General features: G+C 35.7%; 2 protein-coding genes across 2 annotated transcripts; one reads left to right on the top strand and one right to left on the bottom strand.

The window, feature by feature from the left end:
* Positions 1-3347: 3347 nt before the first annotated feature.
* Positions 3348-8183, bottom strand: LOC121406283. The gene is made up of 4 exons (XM_041597300.1): positions 8157-8183; positions 7375-7645; positions 4757-5002; positions 3348-3478 (listed from the first exon to the last, which is right to left on the bottom strand). Exons 1-4 carry the CDS (start codon positions 8181-8183, stop codon positions 3348-3350), a joined length of 675 nt encoding a protein of 224 aa, XP_041453234.1.
* A 9890-nt stretch (positions 8184-18073) lies between these two features.
* On the top strand, positions 18074-25999 carry LOC121406085 (amine sulfotransferase-like). Its single transcript, XM_041597094.1, has 6 exons — positions 18074-18552; positions 19176-19408; positions 20696-20819; positions 21850-21944; positions 23835-24027; positions 24582-25999. Exons 1-6 carry the CDS (start codon positions 18372-18374, stop codon positions 24692-24694), a joined length of 939 nt encoding a protein of 312 aa, XP_041453028.1. The 5' UTR covers positions 18074-18371; the 3' UTR covers positions 24695-25999.
* The last annotated feature ends 67 nt before the right edge of the window (positions 26000-26066 follow it).

The raw sequence follows: 26066 nt of genomic DNA, 5'->3' as shown, positions 1-26066 counted from the left end.
CCCCCCTCGCTCCCTTGAATCTTCCTCATCTTAAAGGAGATGTTACCATGTCAAAATGGCTTTTTGCAAAAAAATAAAAAATAATTAACGTCGGAGGAAAATACACCGAAATTTAAAGTTATTAGAAGTTTCGTGTTTTTAAATTCTAACTTCAGATGCGAATGCTTTTCACTTTTTTGTGACTTACAAACATTACAAAAAGATGTCGTTTTAAAGCAAATTGTTTTTATCGTACCTTCGGTATATAAACTGGGGCCCGTTGCAGACAGAGTTGCGATCAAACGCAACTCAAAAAATCTTGCGTAACTTGATTTTCAGCCAATGAAGCACCCGTACTCGTGACTTGCGTTTAAACGCAACTCTTTCTGCAACAGGCCCCAGATCATTTGACAACCGCTCATGAAAGAAAAATATATTTTAGTCATCATGAACCATTCAAAGTTTAAACATATTCATCTAATATGACATAATTTTTATATGAGGGAGCTGCTCGTTTGTGACGTAACAATTAAAAAAAATCTAATATTTGTTTTTATTTTTGATGGATTTCTCTCAAGTCTTCACCAGTATTTGTTTAACAAGTTGACAAACAATTCGTGAAGGTGAAGTTCCCCTTGCCATGCATCTACAAACTCGAAAATAACAAGATGGCCACCAGCGCCTATCGTACACTCACTCTGTACCCCCACCCCCTTCTCTCCCTTTACACACACACACATTCACTCTCTCTCCATCCCTTACGAACATACCATCTAACTACTCTCCTATTTTGCGAGATCATTTTTTTTTAATGGGATATATCTATTTTACTGCCAAAGTAATATACATGAATAAATGTGTGTGTAATAAATGATTACCGATTCGCCTAAATACTATTGGGCCTAGGAATTATACTCTCTATTCGAAATAGATTTAGCTCAAATAGAAATGTGTCTTTTTTCACTGCATCATGTTGCCATTCCCTTTCCCCATTCCCCTCCTTATTACCTGCAGGTATTTTCATCTTAATACCATCCCGGCGATACCCTGACGAGACTGATTGCCAACAGACAGCAATTACAACTTTAAAAAGCGCATTTAAGCCTGCCTTAATCATGGCTATATAAAGAACGATAGCGTCAATTAAGCCTTTATTGGAGTTTTAACCCGCATTCCAATTAGAAAAGTGTAATTATCGTTAAATGATTTTCCATCTGTTTATTTGAGTATTTCGAGCGCCATCACTTGACAAATTTTTTGTTTGTTTTTTTTCTATAAAAAGTAGAAAGAAGGAAATGAATACAACTCATCTTAAGCCCGGTGCACACTAAACGATGCGATTTTCGATCAATCCACAGTTTACATACATTTTTTTAAGTTCCAAGAAGTAAAGTCAGATATTCAAAATTTATTGTCATGCTCAAAATAAAAAGAAATTACATTGGCGTAAAAATCATATTCCGGCTCTTGGTATACAAAGAACTATATATAACATATAATAAATAATAACAAAAATAATGGCACTAAATTGATATTCAATGCAAAATTACACAGTGACCTAATACTAACCCAAAACAATATAATAGTACGTTTGCATACAATTAGGGGAATTTACCCGAATTGAAGATAGGCTTTTAAACGGTATTAATCAAAAGATACAATTCAATGGCAGTTAACCAGACCTAGGTCGAAACCTTCTCAAAATAATTAATTTAATATTTGCAATTTCAAAGCCATAAATAAATAAATTCCATTATACTGACTTTACGTTATGATTCACAATCACAGGAGTTCTAACGTATGCTTACTAGCTTAATATTTAATACACTAAACTATCGCCATCTCCGAAAAAGGTGAAATACATACAAATAGTTTAATGCATCCGGAAGCACTTTGGTTAGATACATTCAAAGTGCGAAAGAATATTATCATTATTAAACACACTCTCAAAACAAAAAACAAAAATATGAGATTGAATCGTAATTAAATCCTTAAATTCTAGAAATTTAGAAAAGGTTCAGCAATGCGAATTAGACTCAAGTAACATCTAAAACTCTATATAAGAAAAGTGTCGTCGTCTTTGAGTATCCTTTTTAGCAGATAAATTTGGCAGTTTCATCCTTTCTTTTATTGCCTTGTTATCAAAATTTATTATATTATTAAAATACAAGTGCACATCTAATTACCGACGAATGCATATAGCATTTTGATTTATTTGAATGCAAGATAAAATTGCATTGTCGATTAAATGCCTTGCTCACGGGCATAGAAGCCGTTAGACTTTCCATGTAGTCAGTCGGCCACGACACCTCAAATTTTTAAGCGTGGATGTGGCATCTAGCGCCATCTCTCGGCAATACTCTTATTTTTATTCAAAGTAGCCATTTGAACAATTACTTTACAAAATTAACTTGGCAATTGGACATTAGAAAGCTACAGAGAGATGACATATGCCACAATTTTCACTCCATTCCTTGAGCAAGGGTTTATATGCAATACATATTTACGCAGACAACTTAAATGAGTAAATGTTGGTACCAGCTCACTAAATCAAACTATTAAACATATTTTAGCTTTTATCCCTCACACCATTTTCGGGTACATGCATTCCTGTTACATGTTCATTCTAAATGAATTGGAATAGAAACACGCATATGCATGGGGTGATTCATTAAAACCAAACTGCCAAAGAAGGCTTTAAAAGACGATAGAAAGAAAGATGAGATAAAAGAATGATTACTCTTCCGAGATGAAGTCCTGATATTTACTATTAACCAGATGGGTATTTTTGTATCTGCAATTGAAACAAATGGTTAATTGATTTGTTTTATATCGTATCTTGGACAGTTGGATAAGATATCTTCCGAATGAATAATGGAATACGAAGGTGTGGATCAGGGGAGGGGTACATAAGAAAAGGGGTGTCGGCTTTAAAGGAATGCAACATCCGGGTCCCGTCTTACAAAATAGGTACAAATTGATCCAATCAACCTCAATTGTATGGAAATCCATCAATTTCATATTTTTACTAGAAACTTGTACCATGTACTTTATAACAATTTTAAAAAGAGAGAGAGAGAAGAACATTTTTTTGTTCAAGATACTGATAAATATATGAATATCCAGCATATCTAAAACAAAAATTTAACAAACATGCATTGTGTACGTTGATGTTGCTGGCTTTCCATAGTTGCGATTGATCAGATCAACTGTAACAGACCGTCGGCAGAAATGTTGACTGGTAGATAATCGTCCAAATGAAATGCGAAATTTAGAAATTTATTTTTTCTCGTGCGAACTTGCTTCATTCTCTTGCATTAATGATTTTCAAAATCGGACCGTTACATCTGAAATTTCAGCCATCATTTTCAAAGCAATAAGGAGGCGATGGAGACAAGTAGAGAGGTGAGATACGCCCATAGATGGAATTGGGAGGAGCCCGAGTTCCTTTTTGGAGGGGGAATGTCCGTGTCGCTTTCGCTTGTAGTCTCTGCAGCGCCTGCGAAGGAGGAAAGGGGTGGATGAAGAAAATAAATGATCGCTTCCAAATGATGTCATCTTGACATCCAATCCTATCAAGTGGTTGTACATAATTCCCCTGTTTTCTAATTTCCATTTTGATTTGAAAAGTGCTGAGGAATAGAAATTCGCTTGCGAGTAAATGGTAACACCGTTCTGGACAGCTGGTGACTTATTGTCCTAGTTGCAAAAGGGGTTATATCCACTTCAGACCATTCCGAAAAAAAATGTTTTTTTTAATTCTCCCATATTGCATATTCTTATTCAAAACCAAATTGACATGAAATACTCTCCTACCATGTGAACATTGAAAATGGGTATAAAAGAAGCCTTCCCCTCTTCATATTTTTGGGAATATATATTTTTTACTACCATTGTGGATGTAGCCACTTTTGCAAACAAACTGAAATAAATCTTTCCCCTTTTGAAGAAAAGTGATTTTCTTTGCCTTTTATATTTACTGTTTAATGGGAATATCATCAGAGCGACTGAATCTTTACATTGTGGCTATAAAAAAAAATCGAATTTGATGAAAAAGTGATCCAACCCATTTTGCTAATGAGCTCTTCAGAGGAGTTTGTTTGCAAAACGAATTAGATCCACTTTAGACCATTCCAAGAAAATATTTTTTCATTCTCCCATATTGCAATATTCTGGAATATTTTTATTTCAATTACCATTGTATTTCTAGCCCCTTTTTTGCGAACAAACTGAAATGGAGCTAACCCCTTTAAAAAACTGATTTCCATTTTTGTTTACTTTTTCATGGCATTTCAACTTTTCTTTTATATCAGTTGGTATAGCTACTAGAAATCTAAACATTGGGACCAACAAAGAGAAATCAAATTTGATGAAAATGGATCTAATCCTTTTGCAAAAGAGTTATTCATATATATATATATATATATATATATTATATATATAATGAATAGGTTGGTGTAAAAGGCCGCTGCTTTTCTCGTTCAAGACTGAGTTCTATACTTTATATGTACAGTACACTCTAAAAAATGGAATGTTAAATCAACATTTTGAAAGGTTGGAGGAGTGACAAAAACTGACAACATTTTCTAAATGTTGCATTTACCACTTTAAATGGTTCTACCCAACACTTAAAATGTTGGATTTAGCTTTATACAAAGTTGGATGTAACATTTGGAAAAGGTTGTCACTCCTCCAACCTTTTAAATGTTGATTTAACATTCCATTTTTTAGAGTGTACTATCTAAGGGAATCAAATGTTTGGTAAAATCAGTCTTACCACTGGTAAAATTTACCGAAGCAAGAACTTCTCGCGATACGCCATTGGCCAACGTGACAGTAATTAATGTATCTGGCATTAAGATCGTAATCCCAACTTCAGTTTCGAATATACCTCCAAGGGTTTCCACGGATCCGTTCGGGGACATCATGAGGGAATAGTAAACAACCGAATAGTCCTTCCATTGGAGAAAAGCCGAGTCAGATGTGACGTCACTGACCAGGATTTCACCGACGGGTATCTCATCTAAAAGAAAAAAAAATAGAACAATAATTATAATGATAATAACATGAAAATAAGAAGGGGTTGATGGTTCGATGATTGAAAAAAAAAATGACAAACCTTGGAGTGGGGAAAATAAAGTAATTGATGAACGAAATTCAAATAAAATTATTCCATTAAAAGTAATAATTAATGATCAACAAGCGAAGAGATGCTAGTTCTTAAACAACCTATTTTGATGGACAGAGCAAAGGGCAGTTTGTTATTTATATTTTATCCGTCAAAAAAGCTCAAGCAAAGAACAACAAGTGCTGCTTTCTGGTCGAAGTTTTTTCTCAACTATTATTAAATGCATCAGTAGCGGAGTTACATCGCAGTCTCATCAATGAAACAAATTCAAAACCAATAAATTTTATTTCACTAATAAAATGTAATAGTTTTGATTAGTCTGGGACAGATACCCCAAACAACTCATGCTGCTTTCTGGTCGAATTTTTTTCTCAACTATTTCTTTTGTTTTTTATTGTTTTGAATTAACCAGTATTTCAATTTTTACCAATTTGACATTAACAACCAACTCAGATTTTAATCATGGCCCAGGAAGGCTGGGTGCTGGAGGTGCTGTGTGTATTGTTATCAATAGCCAGCACCCCTAGCTATAGTGGAAGATGTGTAAGAGTGGGATAATGTAACGAAAATTGCCTTCATTTTGTAATGAGGGGTGAGGAAGGGGACTTTTAAAGTTTCTCAAGGCCAGTGTGATCTCCGTTTTTTTTTTGTTTTTTTTTTTGCTGTTCAGATTCCTCAGGACCAATTTGATCTCTATTTTGAACTGAAAACTTTTTTAATTGGGGGGGGGGGGTGCTTTTCAAATTTCATCAGCACCCTCAGTCAAGAAGTCAACTGCTGCTTTCTGTTCCTAGGACCCTGCATAAAATGATAAAACACTTGTAATACTACGTTCAGGAAGGAAGAAAACTTTGTTTCACTGAAGAAAATTCGAATATTTCATATTTTCCTGTAATAAAATACAAAACAAATAGTGAGTGAGTGATGTCATTAGTCCCGGCATTTGCAAATAACTGTTTTGTGAAATCAATCGAAACTTAAACATGTCTTCTTTTAAATTTTGTTATCTTACACCCGATTAGGATTAAAAAAATTAGTGTTATGCATGTCGGATTTTTCTCTTTTTATTCAAATCAACTTTTTGTTGGGATGGACTTTTCCTTAAAGGACTACAATTTCTCCATTTTCCTTCAGTCAATTTTCTGAACCCCTGCGGGGCATAGTGGTTATGACACTCGTTTTTCAAACTGAGGAACTTGGGTTCGATTCCTAGCCATGGCGTGTTTTCCTTCAGCAAGAGATTTACCCACATTGTGCTGCACTCAACCCAGGTGAGGTGAATGGGTACCAGGTAGGAAGAAATTTCTCGAATGGAATCGAGCGCCTATAGGTAGCCCAGCTATAGCCAGGGTAATAATAATTGCAAGGCCTGTGGGGAGAACAGTTTTCGGAACTGAGGTTGGTATACCCTGGGTAGATATAACGTTATAATTATTGTTATTAATATTATTATCATCATTTATATGTACAAGAGATATAACTCTCTGGTTTCGCCAGTACTTCAGGTCATATTTAATAGGAACTTTTCGTGCTTACCACGTGGAAGTTCTCTACAGCGCATCGATTCCTTTGAAAAATGCAATAAAAATCACAATGGAGAGCTGAAAATCTTTTGTCGAACGTTTATAGACTGGGACAGCAGATCATCCGAAGATTTGCACCGAACGAGCAATTGCAAAATGTCGTCCAGAGTCAGACAAGAGCCTCGCAGCTCCCTATTGTGGTTTTAATTGCATTTTTAAAGGAATTTGTGCTTTGTCGAAAGTTTTCCCCGTAGCAAATGCAAAAAGTCAGGATTAGGACTGTTTTCGGGGTGAAGTTCCGGATGAAGTGCCACGTTTTTTTGTTTTTTTTTCTAAGATTCATATTTCAGGAAATTATCTTTTTTGTTCCGTTGGTACTTAGTAAGTACCTGTTATATTGTTGTTACATCCAGTTCGGGAAGTTAAACCTCTTTCTAGGCTTCGATTTACCACATTTGCTAGTTAGGTGAGTTAGTGAGATTCGCCATTTTCACCAATAGCGCGAGTAGCTATTACTCTTAAAACCCAAAATATTTCAGTACAGAGTAAAGGGAGAGAGGACAATAAAAACGGGAGGCAAGGGGGGTATATTACCTCCAAATAGGCGGTCCATGAAATCGTCTGTGATCTATATCAATCATCAATCCCTCCCCGTATATATCATTGTAAGCACAATTTTCATTATTAGCAACGGCATGACTGTCAGCTATAACAAATTGATAAACAATTCAATAGCTAGCTTACCTGTGGAAAAATCTTCCATCATTCCACTGCCATTAACACCTGTATCCCATGGTGTTACTGCAACCGTGTACATCGTATTCGGACGGAGCCCCGTAAATGTGAACTGCATTTCTGTTGTGTTGACGGGATAACCATTCACACTAAGACCAGAGGACGGGGCTATATTGACCGTGTAGTGACTCCAAGATGTGCCTGCATCATTGACCCAAAATACCGAGATAGCGGTAGGGGTGGCGCCTGATGAAAATAAAAATTTTACCCCTTGGCCGGACTGAGTTGACAAGAAATAGAGAGATGAAAGAAAGTACACATGAGATAAAGGCAATGATCATCCCGCAATATTCAACTTTAAAAGAAAAGCTCACCATGGAGAAAGTTTGTCAAAATAGAAAATTGCAGAAAATGGTTAATTGGCGAATGTTTGAGGAAAAACCATCTTTTCAAATTCTTGATATGTGTCGTCATTTCCGAGCAGCTTGCCCATATCCTATTTTATATGAAATGCATTAATTTCACTTTTCATCATTTTATGATTGCATCATCAGGCCCAAAGAAAATATATATATATATAAATATTTCATTACACACATATTTCGGAAGTTTCTTGCATTTGACGTCACTAGTAAAGAAAATCGAAATCCAATATGAATATTTTTTTTTTGATCTACGATGTATTTGTCCCCTAATATTCAACAATATATTTTTGCTTTTTTTTTCAATATAACCTACCCTGCAAGCAAAGTTTGGTGTTTCTAAATGAGCATTACTGAAACGAAGCTAACTTGTTCATCATGTTCATATAGCGCCATCTTCTTTCATGTGGACCTAATACAAAAAACCCTATGAAATAGATCATGTATTAATGTATATGCCTATACATATATACTCCACGTCTGAATGAAAAACATCTTATGTTTTATTTCGCGTTGGCCTTGCCTTGTTTTTGCAACTTGTATTCTTTTACTAACATCAATTTGGTTTTGTAATGAAAAAATATAAATGATAAAAGGGAAAAAGATCAAAATAACCGAGACAAAAAAATAATCAGAAAATGTATAAATATTTTTTTACAATGCAAACGCTGTTGAAATAGACACCAACCTTGCCCTTTCCGCGAACAATCATGTGTTACCATGGTTACGTGCGTTATTAACTATGTCAATTATGTATTCGAATATGTTGAACTGTGACTAAGTTTGGCGGAGATATGGAACTTTTTAGGACCTACTAATAGATGGATTGGGGACTAATCAATATTAACGTATTTACATATTAAATCGTCGCCTAATGGTTTGACGTCACATGGGCGTTCCTTTACCGAAGTGCAACCAACGAAAACGACTGGCGTTAAAAATCTCGAGAGATGGAAGGGCGCCATCATTTTCAACTATTACTACTACTACAAACAACGCTACTACCATTTTTCCACACTGTTTCACCTGTTGAATATGAAATTGTTAAAGAAAAAATTAAATATATATGTAAAAATAACACCTTTCAAATTTTTGATCTAAGAGACGAAGTTGTTTGCTATCCTAAGCTAACTCTGCACATAGTCGCGCAAGAAAGAAAAAAAAAAGTGTTATGGGACTATTCAACCACCAACAAAATGGGTCGTGTTACGATATTGAATAGATGCCGAACAAATAACAGAAAAAATAATTATTTTTGTTTTTTTATTTACAGGTAAACAGGTCGTACACTAAACAAAATAATAAATGATCTTATATATTTTTAGGAGTCAGTTCTAATTAACATGATTAATTCTAATATATGATTATCTTGTATCGAATCCGAATTGGCTAGCAAGGAGTTCCTTACGACGAAGTCCACAATGCTGTCGATGATGAAATCGATGTTTCAAGGCGATGGATAATTGCAGCAACTTTAGTCAGTTGAAATATCCGTGAAGACGAAGTTGATGATGATAAACAGTCGATTTCAGTAGTCCCTGGGTATTATGTTCTCTCGAACACGTTGATGATCTTGATGAGAACTGAAAACATACCTGTCTCAAAAGAACTGCAAAGAGTTCATTGATGCATGTGCAGATAATTCCACAAAAGACTTAGCATTCCAAAAAGGGGTGAATTATTCTCTGACATTTAGGGCCTTTCCACACGTGAATCTCGAATCATCATTGTAATGATGATTGCTATTGTAATCGTGACTGTGATTAGCGTTCGTGATTCTAATCATGTTCTAGTTTGGTTTCACACGTGCTAAATATTCGTCATTGGCCTTATTTTCACTGGAATCATTCAAATTACGATTTTTTACCTTGTGAAAGGGCGGGAAGTCTGGGGGTGTTTCACAAAGATTTAAGTATGACTTAGGTCGCCCTTAAATGTCGACGCGTACATGATATGCATCATCTTATTGATCAATACGCAGTCGTGCGCGTCCTCTTGCTGGCATGATCTGACCAATGCTGTCAAGCCTTTTATACTGCGCGCAACTAGACATTTAAGTGCGACTCTAAGTCATACTTAATTCTTTGTGAAACACCCCCCAGGTGTGAAACTCTGAGATCTGATCTGATGAGGGAACTGCCAGCTTTTATATAAAGATTTCCACTATTCTGGAAGCTCGTAGTATTGTTTTTAAAAAAGAACATTTTACTTCTTTCTAACACTACCTTATGGCCTTTTCACACATGAATCTTGAAATATTATTGTAATCATGGTAATGATGATTGCAATTCGTCTCTAGAATCATTGGAAACTTACACACGCTCACTCGAAAACTGTGATTTGAGTAAAATAAACTGGAATTCACCTCCGGAGTAGAATTTGAATTCATGATTGTGATTAGCGTACCTGATTCTAATCATGTTCTGGTTTGGTTTCATACGTGTTTAATAAAAATTTGTCATTAGCCTTATTTTTCACTTGAATCATCATTCAAATTATAATTTTGTTTACCGTGTGAAAGGGCGGCAATGCTACATGTTCTAGAAGACTCTGAATGACCTCAAAAATTTAACAATGTCAACAACATAACAAATCCTTTTTTTTCCTCATCAGCAGTCTCTATTGTCTGCCAAAATTATGGTACATGTTCTTCCTCATTTTATACGGGTAATTAGAAAAGCTTAACTGGGACATTCTGGAATATTCTTTATCACATTATCCTTAGACAGGAAATGACTGAATATACATGTAATTTCCCTTACAATTCTTCTTAAATATATCAGTTGTATTTCCTGACTAATCAAAGTTCACACTGGTAATGAATTGAGGTTAATACTAATAATATGGCAAACGTTTGATGAATTCCATTTGAATATATCAGAGTCGTGAAAGAGTTTTGAATTTGTGACGTAACAGGCGAGCAACCCCTTCATTTATATATCGTGTGAAATAACTGAAATCGCCCTAAAATGCCTTCTTCGAAAGAAAAAAACACGTCATTTATGTCGCGGACTTATATGATTATCACCAGACGAATCATTTCATACCATCTTATGTAAACAACTGCATTCATCATATTTTAGAAATGTAATGTATGAAAAGAAATATTACATGATATAATTATGTGGAAGCTGCTCGTGTATGACGTCACAGCCAACACACCCGCACAAATACAAATACATACATATACAAACACACCCTCACACGCACCTGTGTGTGGGTGTGTGTGTGTGTTATATATATATATATATATATACGCACCCTTATGTGTGTGTGTGTGTGTGTGTGTGTATATATATATGTTGTGACAAACCATAAACTTTTTGGTGTCGTATCAAGGCAACTGGGCATAATCGCCTGAGTCATCCCATTAATATCACCAAAATGACGAGATAACTCAATAATAATCTTCTTTCTAGCAGAAAACCAAATATGTTTGTCTGGTGTCTAGGTGACGGATTGATTTCGATTGTATCATCATGATCATCCCACACTCTCAAAAATGCTTAAACAACTTAGCTATGCTTGTTAAAATATTCATGTTCCGAGCTCTTTTGTTTTACGCAGCAGTTTATATATCCAGGGTCCCATAACACAAAGGTTAGCTATTGATCGTACGCTTGATTTTCACAATTAATTGTACATTGTAGTCTATGGAATCAATCGTAGAAAAATATTCTACGATCATTGCTAAGCTTTGTGTTACAGAGCCCAGGTGTCATAAATAATTATTTTTTGTTTGTTTGCTTTTAATTGCTGTTCTTCCAGTCTACTAATTTGGTTTGATTTTGAGATGTTTGTTTACATTCTCAAAAGTGGATTGGAAGATATTGTTTTGTTTTATTATCAGTAGTGAATGTAAAAAGGGAGCAGCCTAGATAGGCCAATGGCTTTGTGTTACTCCCTCACATCCCATTCATTACTTTATGTTTTTTTCTTGTTAATTTTTGTTTAAATGGTACAACTGTCATTTTTGTTTATACTCTTTTGCATTAACTCACTGTGTATTGTATCCTGTTTTTAAGAGATGTGAAATAAATAAGTTTGAATTTGAATAATGGTTATAATCAACTTAATATCTGTTATATGATATGGATAGTCATCATGGGTATGATCGAATGAAACGATGATTCTGAAAATGTTGCGGTTTTGGTACCAATCAGAACGTATATAATAAACAACAGCCACCAAAGCAAAATCACACAGCTCGTATTCCGAATTTCAGTTTAATTAAAATCTGGGCTCCGTAACATAAAGGGTTGCAATGGATTGCACATAAGAAAGAACCGCACTGATTGGTCCCTGGTCAGTATTTTAAACCAAATGCGGGTGTAACATTGATATAGATTGGTCAGTTCATGTAGCGATTGATCGCTAAATCTTTGTGTTACGGAGCCGAGAATGTCTTGGATAACCAACTGTGTCTGAAGTCTCAAACATTATAAATACAGTTCAACATCATATCCTTCGCCCAACTTTTTTTCAAAATTATAAACTTCAATTAATTGTTTTCTTCAAGATATATTGGAAAAAGAAAACAATATATTTAGAAGCGTATGATGAAGAAACAATTTTAACATTTTTTTTTTTTTGGGGGGGGGTGCTTTTCATATGTTTAGTACCCACTTAGACCATAGTCTTAAGTGAAGTTGCTTCTAAATGCGAGTCATTTGCTTTAAGACTTCGAAGTGCCATCTAACAAAATGGAGCAAAAAAAATCCATCCATTGAATGTATTATCTGCTTTTCACCTAAACATACATGGAACATCATTTACGTTGGATAACTTATTTGCCACTCCACATTGTAATAATTCTGTTTTGCTTAATACCCAAATAAGAATTAATGAATTCGTTTATTTGAACGTCATCGGAATTTATTATCATTCTTGTTCGAAACAAAAGTACAAAATAGTCCAAACAAATATAAACCTTTGAGGAACACTAGTAAATGAACAAAACTTAATTCGTTTTTCAGTGAATATCTCACAGCATAAATAAAAGAAAAGATGAATAAGCATGCAGGGTGCTGTTCTTTCATTTTTGCAATCCATTGCCAAACTTTGTGTTACGGAGCCCAGATTTTTAATTAAACTGAAATTCAGATTACGGGCTAATGTGTGGTTTTGATTTGGTGGTTGTTGTTAACGTTCTCATTGGCATATTGGTACCAAACCGCAACATTTTCAGAATCCTCGTTTATTTCGATTATACCCATAATAAATATACATATTCATATAACAAGAATTAAGTTGATTATAGCCATAATGGCACCAGGACATATAAACTGCTGCGACAGAGACAAAAAGACAAAGTTTGTATGTGAGAGAGAGAGAGGGAGAGAGTGAGAAAACAAGATTTACGAAGGAGGATGAAGAAAGTGATATGAAGAAAATAGACGGAAACAAAATGTCGTCAGCCATGAATCATTATTACGTTGCATCTTGAATACCCTATGTAAAGCACAAATACAGGTTGCATGTATACAGATAACAAAAAAAATCATTGACTGATTGTTTTTTATTTTCGTAAGAAGTAACTTGTCAATCATGGGTACATTCTCCACCATGCATATACATGTAGATTTCTGATATACAGTATGCCGATGTTTACTGGGTTATCAACAATTTAGGCTTTAATCCCTAATGTCTAAGTGTATTTATCTTCTTATGTGTACCTTGAAACCTTTTGTATCTTTTGTTTTTAAGTCGGTCTAAAGAAACTACTACTTGGAACACAAGTTAAAGCCTGTGTATAGCTTTGGTAAAGGGTCAATAATGTGATTGATAATCGAATATCATCTAATATGACAGTCTTACTGAAGCGTAGAGACCGTTAGATATTTTTCCATCTGCACTTCTCTGAGAAAATTTCAAATATTCAAATCTTGGATATATAGCGCCCTCTCTCGGCGATGCTTGTTTTAAATTAAAAAAGTGGGCATTCAAGCACTTATCTTATAAATTTAGTGATTAGATATCCAGAATTTACAGACAAAGAACATATCTTGAAAGTTTCAGCCCATTCCATGATTTGGAATAGGATTTAATTGAAAGACAAACACACACAGATATTTTAATTTGATCGGGTGACCCGATCAAGTTAAATTTCCATGTAAAATCGCAAAATTTATCCTGTAAAACACATTTTCATTTCATATCCTCCACATCATAACTGTTATAGGGCATATCCATTCATATTAGCTAGCAATGAATTGAAATAGTGATAGGTGCATTTTGGTGGATTTACCAAAACTATACACAAGCTTTAAGACAGTCATTAAACATCGGTGGGCGGGGTGTATTTTTTGTGTATGCATGTTAGCTTGATCCCCACTAGAGGCCTGGTCACACCGCCCGAGCGTTGTTGGAGCGGTCGTGGAGCGGAGCGAAAAAATCATCACCGCTCGCTACCGTTCACCATTTTCGATTTCGATTGTTTTTATTTTGTTTTCGATTTTTTTCCCCCAATTTTGTGAGCGAAATTCGACCCTCTCTCCCTACCGCTCCATGATCGCACTTAAAATTACAAAAGCGTTTGGTATACACCGCGATACCGCCTACACTGTTAGAAAATGTATCCTTAAAATAAAAGTAGTTCCTGCAGCAGTCTCGAGAACACCTGTAATCTTACCAGATTGCATAACCTTAATGTACATTATATCATGTAAAATTACAGGAAATTAGTATTTGGTGTATTGAACCTTACAAATTTTTCCAAAATAAAACACCCTTTTCCCCTTTTTATACAGACCTGTTCTGTTAAATTGTAGAAAATTCATGTTTTATGAATTTACAGAACGATTTTGCTATTGCTTTCTGCAAAATCTTTTTTCCTGTAAAATTAGGTTTTTTTTAGCAGTGTAGGTCAGAGAAGACTTAATTCATTACATGTGAAATATTCATGTGAAGTATTCGAGGTCTTTATTAGAATTCTAACAATTATGCTTTGATATCACTATATTGGAATCATAACAAAAAAAGATAAATAAAAGATATTCACAAAAAGAATACAGATTAAGATATGCCAGGGTCATGACTGCCATTGCAGGTCGTTGCCATATATAAATGTGAGTGCGCGCGTGAGTATGTATATGAAGAGCTAACTTACAAAAGGGTTAGGTCCATTTTCCATCAAATTTGATTTTCCCCCCTCAATATATACATTTTAAGTAGCTCTATTAGATGATACCAAAGAAAAGTTGAAATTCCCATTAAAAGGTGATCTAACATGGCAAAGAAAATCACTTTTTTTAAAAGGGGTTAAGTCCATTTCAGTTTGGTTACAAAGGGGTTAGGTTCACACAGATTTTTTTTGGGGAAAAAATAGTTTTAAAAATATGAAGACAGGTATCTTTTATACCCAATTTTATGTTCACATGATAGGGTAGTACATCATTACAATTTAGTTTCTCATAAGAACATTGTAATAAGTGAGAATAAAAAAACATGTTTTTTCTCGGAATGGTCTAAAGTGGACCTACCCCTTTTGCAACGAAACTCTTCATATATATATATATATATGATATATCTATTCATATATATATATATATATGAAACCAATGAAAATATATACTCACACAGGAATGGCCAAAAGACAATAAGATTGCAAAAACGAAGATCAAAGATCTAACAAGTGCACTCCCTAGCGTTAATTCCATTTTAGATAGTAAGAGAGAGAATGCCCGATGCAGAATGATAGTCGACTTTCAAAAACTGGAATTTGTTTCACCTAGACATACCCGATTTATTCATTTGATGACATGATTTGTTTTTAGAATATTTATGCTACATTTAATAGTTATTTACCTGCTTACACAAGCAACAGTCAAAGTATGTTAATCGCATTTTTTAAAAACCACGAGAACGAGGCGTAACCGCCCGGCATATTTTTGCGGGGGTCGATTTCGATATTTATGCTTCTTGAGTATTGTAAATATATTTACGGGATTTTTTTTTCTTATTTCACTTTATAATAATTTGCTTCCGGGGCTTACCAGTTGAATTAATTGCTACAAGCTACATTGGCACGAGCTGAATCGTCTGACTTTGTATAATCATATTTATTCGAAAAAAATAATCAGATAAGTAATCGGTTTGTATTAATTAAAAGGCGTTTCGATTAAACTGATACTGGATTATCAATATAAATGGGATTAGCTTTATAAATCAAGACAAGAATAGAGAGAGTCAGTCTTATTTTTTTGTAACCTTTCCACAAAGACTGTATCTTTGTACTTCATAATTAATTACAGTTGATTTAGCAGGGGTAAAACACAAACTGTCGAGAATAACTATATCCAAACACGATTGGTGACAATTTTTGCCTAGCAATTGTTTAAAATGTTTTACCACCTGTCTCGTGTATTTTTATAGGTATAGGTAATGCACAAAATCATTTCACCTCGCTGTCACTGGTGGACGAACTTACACGCAGCAAAAACTGTGGTGTTAACCGGTGTACATAGAGGACCACACCAGCTATTTTACACCGGTGTTAAATTGGTGGTCTTAGTTTTACACCTATATTTGTTATTACAACACCTTTTGTTGTTAAATTTACACTCTTCGGTGTTATGTTTAATCTCTAGGGTGTAATTGCAACACCCCAGGGTGTGGTCCTCTATTAACACCAATTGGTGTCAGTTTTAACACCACAGTTTTCACAGTGTACGCATTTTCCACGCGGCTAAATGTGTACGATAACTGGATAAACATTTCAAAATAGATGGTATATGCTATTTTAGGCTATTAATTGTCTTTTTATCAGAGATGATCAGATGCTACCCGCAAATTCAAGATAAAGTGATAGATCCAAAAATAAGGTTTGTCTATCTTCGGGAAGTCAACACCGAAATGCAAACTCGAAGGTTTAATAATAGTCCACTTTAATCTCTTGAACATACGTACAGTCAACATTGATCTCGATTCGTAACGAAATCTGAATGATAATCCTAGGTCTTATTGTTGCTTTAAAGAATATTTCTGAAATACTCTGTATGGGAAGTGTTTTTTCCATTGCCCCTATGATTCATGAGCTTGTAACTATGGTAACAGTTCTCTCATACAGTATGTTCTAGTTTATGATGAATAACGATATGATGCATGACTGTTATCATAATCATGTTTTGATTCATCATACACCGATAATGATTAACATTTTTGCTCCCACAACATAGTACTACTATAATGTTGTTTGATTGATTTAATGGTGGGAGAGGAGAACACCCCTCCCCCCCCCAAAAAAAAAAGGGACCAGACTTAATTTTGGGTTCAGATCATTTACCACAGCTTTGTATACCGAGACAGAAGTTCATTTACCGTGTATGGGTAGTCTACAAATGTAGACCCACATCTGCAGTGTGTGTGCCTTAGCTGATTCAACGAGTCTGCATAGCAGACTAGAAAATGGCTCGCTACGCTCGCCCTTTCAGGCTGGTTTGCCCAGTAGCAGATCCCACCTCGTGAGCCATTCAGAGTCTGCATAGCAGACTATAGTGTATGGGTGTGTATAGCGTACCCCGAGAAGCAAAATTCAATTGGGAATCTTGATTCCATCATTTTTTGAAGTATTTTTCCACAAATATGACAACGTTTCAATGCAGTCCCGTATGCTAAGGTCGTCTCAGAGAGCTGGTTTTAGTATGCAGGCTTTGCAATTGCCCCTCCCCCTTCCTTATCTCCACAACTGAAATGTTTCCCCCTTCTTTTCACATGATCTGACCAATGCGGGTTATGCCTAGTCTGCAGGCACAAACCCTCATTGGAACATTGATCAACAAGTGTGCCTCCACGCAAAGACTAGCACATACAATACTTGCTGGAGAGCCTTCAGTACACAAGGCATGAGTAGGCTGCACAACAGACCCTTATTTCGAGTGAAGGGTTTGCCCAGCAGACTAGGTTATGCCTTTTATACCGCACGCAACTATGTATTCAAGTGCAACTCTAGTCTTTTGAAACACAAGCCTGGATTGTGGTGAATTCGGGCTTATTTTCTCCTGCTTTTGCTTTCTGCCTAAATTTTAAAGGATACAATGCATTTAACAGTATTCATTTGGAGTGTCTGTATACCGCAATTACAAAATGCGGCAATTTCGCGTAGATCTGGAGGAATGGCTGTTTGAGTACATAATCACAGCTTCTTACGTAATTGCAAACACGATAGTCTGCAACTTAAGTCGATATTTAAATAATCGTTTCTCTTAAAAACTTCCAATGACTGCCGAGACCTGAGAGACAAGCCATGCAAATATCATTTATCTTTATACAGTGACTTCATATGCATGCCATTACCCAAATAGTCCGCTCATGAGGTAGCTATTTCGGTTTTTCTATGAGATCTTCACTACTGGTCTGAAGTTGTTAGACTATCTCGCGGATTATGTCGGCTATATATTCTCGTTATCTTGCGAAGTAGTGCTAACTAGTTCAAAAGTTATCCAGTCCAGGTACCACTTTGCGAGTTATGCTAAATAGTCAAAACGTTTATTCGAAAGCTACACGCCATTTTGATCACAGCGATATTTTGTTGGTTCCTTCCCAAAAATAATCTAGGCATACTTATACGCAAACAGGTAACGAAATATGGCGGCAACAGAAACTGTCAGTTCGGCAGCAAACACGGGGGAAATTGATATTTTCCATCAATTCCTCGAATATAAGGGAGTAACCCTTATTGCGATGCAAAAGCCAGAAATATTGGAGGCTTTGCAGGAGTGGGAGACGAGACCCGACGATGTGTATCTTGTTACCTATCCGAAATCTGGTAAGTGCTATCAATCTTTTTAATCCCATTTAATATTTTTACAATTATAATTATTATTATTATAATTAATATCATTATTATTAGTAGTAGTAGTAGCAGTAGTAGCAGTAGTAGTAGTAGTAGTAGTAGTATTAATAATAGTGCTAGTACTAGTAGTAGCAGTAGTAGTAGTGCTAGTACTAGTAGTAGCAGTAGTAGTAGTAGTAGTAGTAGTAGAAGTATTAATTATTCAAAGGTGTTGCGGCTTAGCTAGTAGATAGGTCTCCGGATTCGAACCACAAGGTCCAGGGTTCGAGACCCACTACTATAAGCACTCGCTCGCGTCATCGGGAAGGCGTTATATTAATCTACATCTGCCATTCTCCATGGAGATAGAGTAAATGGGTACCCGGAAATATAAAGAAATTCCTTGGATCCCAAATGTCCGATGGGGTAATAAGTGTGCAGCACTGAAACATTGTAATGTTGCATTCTATTACTTTATTCATTATTATTATTGTATTATTATTATTACAATTATCATTATTATCATTATATTCATTATCATAATGATTATTATTAGGATTATTGTTTACTGTCATTATTATCATTATCATCGTCATTATTATATTTAATATTGCCAGGGACACATTGGATCTTCGAGATCGTCTCCCTCATCAAGAACGATGTCGAGATCGAAAAGATCGACCGGAGACGTATGGTGTACGCCCTGGACCTCGCTCTCTCCCACAGCGTCGAGGGCCTCGCAACCATAACGCCCGGCCACGAGATGATGGCCAAGTGGGAATCCCCTCGTGTAATGAGCTCGCACATCCTTGAAGAGTTTGCCCCAGAACAGATCAAGAAATCATCAAAGGTACATTCCTTGTAAAACAGGGAGGCAGGGACATTTGGAAGAGTTAACATCTTTGGCCACAAATGAATAAAAACACATATTTCTTATAACGTCAATTTATCGATTTCAATGAATAAAATTAGTTTAGATTTTTTCTTTGTATACATTTCATTGTTTTATATATTTCTATTACTTTGTCAAACCACCTCCCCTTGTAGGCCAATAATACAACATTGCATTCTTATTTCAATTTCAAATCTTGTCAGTTCCACATGGAGAGTTTGAAAGAGAAAGCCCCTTCCCAACCTCAAAAAAGCTCCCAAGCGTTCAATAACGACTGAGATCCCCCCTCACTCTTTGGTCTTTTTCTTGAATATCCTTTGTATCTACTCCCCCCCCCCTGCCCCCTATTGAAAGAAATCATGCTAAAGATCACGTTAGGGCCCGGGTGTGCATACAATTTGACTGTCAAAAGACAAACAGGTCCGCCAGATAAAGAGGTTTTGATAAATTATTGACCATAACACAAACTTCTTTTTTTTCAAAAAACATTTTAGAAACGACAAAGAAGAGGATAAAGGAAAAACAAATATACATATAGTACACAATTTCAAGAAAATACACTATGTCAACACAAATAGACGTAACGATAAGAAGAGATTAAAGGTATTGTTTAACTTTGTGAGCAACCGATTTAAAAAATTCTCAAACCAAGATGAAACATGTGTACAAATGCATGTATTAGAACTAATAAACCCTGAAAACAACCTATATTAAGAATAAAAAGGTTAAACTACAAGGCAAACCCCGATTTTGTAAATAGGCGTCTTATAGAATAGAATGAAATTAAGATGGTGTTTCCGGTCACTTAATATTTCAATTTTTGAAGCACTAAATAATCATTTTCGAACGTAATTTTTTCTGGGCTTCATTTTTGGAACATATCACATGCACAGGTGACAAGTGTGATCTTCTAGCTCAGATTTTTTTGAAGTCAAACCAATGTTAACCAATCAATTTAAGATGGATCACGATATAAGTACATTGAAAGGAAGAATATGACGATCAATATGAAGACAATCGAAATCAAAATAAAAAGAACAAGAGGAACTAGATATTAAATTATTTTTCTATTCATTTTATTATTTATTTATTCACCTATTTATTTATCGACTTGATTTCAGATATGCCAAGTTGCAGAATTAATCCACGGCGCAACTGCGAAAACTCCATATTATCTTGATCAAAACCCTTTCAATTATCCGTTTAAACCTATGTGTTCGATTTTGTCTTCTCCTTTTTAATCAGGTTATTTACTTTTCGAGGAACCCCAAGGACGTGTTTGTTTCATATTTCAAGTTCGTTGGTCCCACACTCCCTGCCGAGATGGAAGGCATGAAAGGGTTTCTCCCATTTTTTCTTTCAGAGAAAAGTAAGTAAACTTTTAAAGTAAAGATTCCCAACTTTTAACCAACCCTGGGCAACATACTGTCCACACAACTATTGGTTAAAATCTGCCGAAATTGGGTATTAAAAGCTAATGAAAGGGTATTCTAAATTTGCTCAATTGGATAATAATTGCCCACAGTGGACTTTATGTGGAGCGTCGTGGCCCAGTGGAGTAGTGGAGTAGTCTCCGGACTTTGAAACAGAGGTTTGTGGGTTCGAATCCCAGCCATGGCGTAGTTTCCTTCAGCAAGGAAGTAATCCACACTGTGATGCACTCGACCCAGGTGAGGTAAATGGGTACCGGCAGGAAGTAATTCCTCAAAAAGCTGTGTGCACCTGAATAGGTAGCCTAGCTTAGCGGAGGTAATAATAGCAGGGCCCACTGGGAGAACAGTTTTCGGAACTGAAGAGGCTACCCTGGGTAAATATACCGTTATCATTATTATTATCATGTTGCCCAACATTTTAAGTGTGTATTCTTCAAGCGGGGACACGACATTTTTACTCCTGCGTGATTTGCTCCGGTCTTAATCTGAGTGGGCATAGGGTTAGAGTTTGTAATTGTGGGAATGTCTTGGGTATGACTCTCGTCTTTCAATCTGAGGGATGTGGGTTCGATTCCCTGCCGTGGCGTGTTTTCCTCAGCAAGATATTTACCCACATTGTGCTGCACTCAACCCAGGTGAGGTGAATGGGTACTGCTAAACTGTCATTATACCACTACGTCTCCACCACTAACCCCCCCCCCCAAAAAAAAGGGGAAAATTCATCGGGCCATGTGAGCTACTTCAATACTCCGTGTATCTCTTGTATCCGTGTATTGTTTTCCCTTTTACTACTACTGCTACCTATACTTCTACCGCTACTACTAATGTAACTACTACCACAACCGAAGATAAATTTTGATAACAATAATTCCAGTTATTGAACCTTTATTCATCATAATCATTCCGCTGACGCAACCATCGTTATCATAAAACAAATGACCATTCTTTTTTAATTTTCCTTATCAGTGTTCGGGGGAAGTTGGTTCCGTCATGTTAAAGGCTGGTTTGCACGGAAAGATGACCCCAACATCCTTATATGTAAATACGAAGACTTTCACAAGGTAAGGATGGTGTAGAATTATTAATATTTCAATTATGTCGGCATTTTCCCCCACATTGATTCCACAAAAGCATGAACAAACAATAAGATCATTACGTGTTGTGACCAATGCTAGACTTATCATAACGGGAAGTCAAATCATTTCCAATTCAAAAATATAAAATGAGAGAAAATGTATTAATGCAGCAAACACGAAACTCAATCAACTGTAAAAAGTGTTCGAGATATAAATGTCAGCTTCCCATACGTCATTTGATAAAAAGAGCATTACACCTTTTTCCCTGTTATGGTTCATTATGCTTGCGCATGTCCCCCCCCCCCCCTCACAGATTCGTGCATGAAATCATGAGCCATACGAGCATTTGCTGTAGGCATGTTATTACATGATGTAACTATATCATGATGACACACAATTTATTACTTATATTAGTATAATTTTTATGTATTGTGTTTTTGTTTGTTTGTTTTTCATCGTGAAGGAATGCTAATTTGATGACAGGGCAGAGTTTCTTTGATGCAAATGTCACCCACATTAACCAAAACTATGCTAATTCATGTTGGCACTAGGCGATTACTTTATAACATTTATATAATAGACCAATAAGCAAGTTAAAGAAAATTAACCAGGATTTTCTCCAAACATTATAATATTAAACCTTACATAAAAAATTAAATATTTTATGATGAACAAAATTCAAATCGAATTCCATACACAGCAAAAACTGTGGTGTTAACCGGTGTACATAGAGGACCACACCAGTTATTTTACACCGGTGTTAAAATTGGTGGTGTTAGTTGCACACCTATAGGTGTTATTACAACACCTTTGGTTGTTACATTTACACTTTTGGTGTTATGTTCAATCTCTAGGGTGTAATTTTAACACCTCAGGATGTGGTCCTCTATTAACACCAATTGGTGTCAGTTTTAACACCACAGTTTCACAGTGTAGAAGTACGCAATAATAATCATGAACTCCCTGCTGGAAGGAACAGTTTGATCAGTATGTGCACATAATGGACTGTGTGAAATTGATATTCAAACTGTTAAAATGGTCAACGTTAAAGTGTGAAATGAATTTCGCACTGTTGCTCCCTCTTTTGTGTGGATATTGACAGTGTGATGACATAGTAGATTATGAATGTTAAATTGTGAATATCTGATTCACACTGTTAAAAAGTTCCAATTTATCAGTGTAAATATGATTTCACATTGTGTTCCATACGGTGCGCACATTGTGGAACACAGTGTTCTTTCCAGTATGGCCAGTCCATTGTCTTTGAGAAATGCGCTGGTGGGTGTTTCATAAAGCTGTTTGTAAGCTACGAGCGACTGGTTACCCTTTATTTGGCGCTACACCGACACAAATTGAGACCTGGTTTATATCGTTTACCACAAGAAAGGATCACCAGTCGCACGTAAAGTTTCGCGTAACTTTCCAACAGTTTTTTGAAACACCCACCCGGTTACATGGCCACAGCGAACATAGTCACTGAAAATGTTTCAACCTGTAGTCATTCGATTCCGTGCCCTCCCAATCATCCAACTTCAGTTCTGTAATTTCACGTGTTAAGTATACACATCTATAACCATGACACTATTGATATGTCTTTTTATAATCAAGGGGGGTTTTTAGGGAATATGAATAGTTAGCGGAATTAGATTTTTCTTCCCATTTTTTTATGTAGTTGTTACTTTTAACTTTTATCCTTATTATTATTGTTATCAATAATATTTTTCATCATCTTTATTAGTCATTTGTTGTTTTTTCCCGGTCTCATCAACTAATTAGAACTCTAAAGTCCTTAAGGAAAGCAGTTTTTTCATTGGAATAGTATATTTTTTCCACACTTTTCTCAGTTATATTGCTTTTTACATTAATATTTTTTAGGATTTGAGAGGCAGCATCAAGCGAGTTGCAGATTTCCTAGAGCGTCCTCTATCGGAAGAGAAACTCGATAAACTCGTTGAGCTGACTGAATTGAAGGGCATGCAGAAAACGTATCAACAAATCGAAGAAAATATGGGGGAAGAGGGCAAGTCAGTCACACGGCTGTTTGGGCAACTGCCCTACTTACGAAAAGGTGAGACCCGCCAAAATTGTTTTAAAGGATTATAAAGTGTAGACTACAGAGATTTTGTCGATTGAAATTATGGTTAATCAATTTAAAAACATGTATTTACCTTCAAACTAATATTTAATTTTTAAAAAGGCAAAACAAAAAAGTGCACACCTACCTACCAAGAATTGGTATAGCATTTTCATTTGAATGCAGGATAAAATAGCATTGTCGATTAAATGCCTTGCTCACGGGCATGGGTGCCGCGGCCCTATATCGAACCCCGGACTTTTCATGTATTGTCAGACGCCTTAGACCACTCGGCCACGACAACTCCATCTTCGGAAAATAATCCCCCCCCCCCCTCCCCCCTATTATAATGTTCAACAACCATGGATATTTTCTCTACACGCAATGTTGGATGAGAACCATTTCTAACGTTGTGCATCACGTCTATAAAACCAAATCAAAATTATTGCCATTTATATTCAAATATTCAACATATTTTCCGATATCCAAGCGTATTCATTAATGTTTTTCTCTTCTCTTTTTGTTTAAATTATTTCTCCAATTCGCAGGGAAGGTGGGCAATTGGAAAGAGAATCTCACCGTGGCTCAAAACGAATATTTTGATCAGGTCTACAAACAAGCGATGGACGGGACCGGGATTGAATTCGAATTCGAGTTGTAAAAGCATAAATATGCATTTGGTATTCGGCGCAATTTTATTTGATGTGTACACTGTTGCCGGTCATTCTTGTTCTAATACATCGCTTTCAGTATTTCGCTGGTCCAGACCAGGCCGGGGCTTAGTCGTAAAATTTTGAGTTTATGATTGGCGTGAATAGCCCGCTCCATACCCCGGAATATTCTTGGTCCTGCTCATCAGCACCAGACCAGACATCTTAAAAGTAGCGTTAAAAAGTAGAGCGGATGTGAATGCTTGTAGTGCGGAATATTTTAGTGCGGGCCTGGTGCGGACCAAAAACCTAATAATTACTGAAAACTGTAAAGTGTACGAACTCAACAACTGATCTAATGGTTCTTGCAAACACCGTCATATCCAGCAAAAGCAAATCCCAGTGAAAAAGGAAATGAATGGCAATCTTAAACGATGTATTTCCAAATCACCTCTTTTCCGTATAATTCATTTTTTTATATTCGTGTTTTTCATATAACATTTTTCTTCCGACATTTTTTTTTCAGATCTGACAACGTTCTTTCGATTTGATTGGTTGTGTGTAGCTATATAGACCTCCATATTGATCATAGGGGCAGAGCCTCTAGAGATACAGCATGCATTATTGCAATGATACATGTTTCAATTTTGCCTTGTTTATGATGATTTGTTGAGAGAATTACTATTAAATTTATGTTCAATCATGATATTTTTCAAATAGATGGAAATCTCCTCCTTCCAAACAAACGATACATCGAGAAATGTGACTTGAATTAGCAAAAAAATATTTTGGTTATAGATTTGAAACCTTTATTAGATTTCTATTTCACCCAATCTTATCATTTAGCAAAGGTATAGCTTAACTGTTTTCAATTGCAACGATGTATAGTTAGAAATTCACTTAAGCATTGATTTAATGCATCATGGACCTAACATGATTGCACTACGATTAATATGTAAATATTGTACAAAGCTATTCGCCTGAAGATTTATAATTGACTCATAACAACTCAACTAACTAGTGTCCAATCCTTTGTGGATAATGTGTTTGTGTTTGATAAAGGCACCGAATAAAAATACGTTAGGAAAATTATCAATATATTCCTTTTCATAACCCCCCCCCCCCTCTTTTGAAGGGGGTTTCTATTCATGAAGATAGATTTTACTCCACTCATTGGCTCGTATTGAACCTTGATGTATTCTTTTTATACCATTTTTTATGATAAACAAATCATATGGAGTTATCAACTGTTGTGGTTTCTTACCACAGCTTCTTGTTTATAATGATTTATGAATAAATATTTGTTTTACCAAGCCGACGTCTTTGCTGGAATTTCATTTTCTCTCACCGGGGGGATAGCGTCAGGATTTAAGAGTAAAAATG

Source organism: Lytechinus variegatus, chromosome 19 (genome assembly GCF_018143015.1).
Source record: "Lytechinus variegatus isolate NC3 chromosome 19, Lvar_3.0, whole genome shotgun sequence".
Lineage (NCBI taxonomy): Eukaryota > Metazoa > Echinodermata > Echinoidea > Temnopleuroida > Toxopneustidae > Lytechinus > Lytechinus variegatus.
This window is presented reverse-complemented; position numbering and strand designations above follow the sequence as displayed.

Bases quoted from the DNA above. Each gene is read 5' to 3' on its own strand.
- LOC121406283 (XM_041597300.1), bottom strand. From the start codon at position 8,183: ATGGCGCTATATGAACATGATGAACAA. The intron at 7,646-8,156 runs GTTAGCTTCGTT...TTGTCAACTCAG, and splicing joins TATATGAACATGATGAACAA to TCCGGCCAAGGGGTAAAATT. The intron at 3,479-4,756 runs GTAAGACTGATT...CCTCCTTCGCAG, and splicing joins TTCGGTAAATTTTACCAGTG to GCGCTGCAGAGACTACAAGC.
- LOC121406085 (XM_041597094.1), top strand. From the start codon at position 18,372: ATGGCGGCAACAGAAACTGTCAGTTCGGCAGCAAACACGGGGGAAATT. The intron at 18,553-19,175 runs GTAAGTGCTATC...TAATATTGCCAG, and splicing joins TGTTACCTATCCGAAATCTG to GGACACATTGGATCTTCGAG. The intron at 19,409-20,695 runs GTACATTCCTTG...CTTTTTAATCAG, and splicing joins AGATCAAGAAATCATCAAAG to GTTATTTACTTTTCGAGGAA.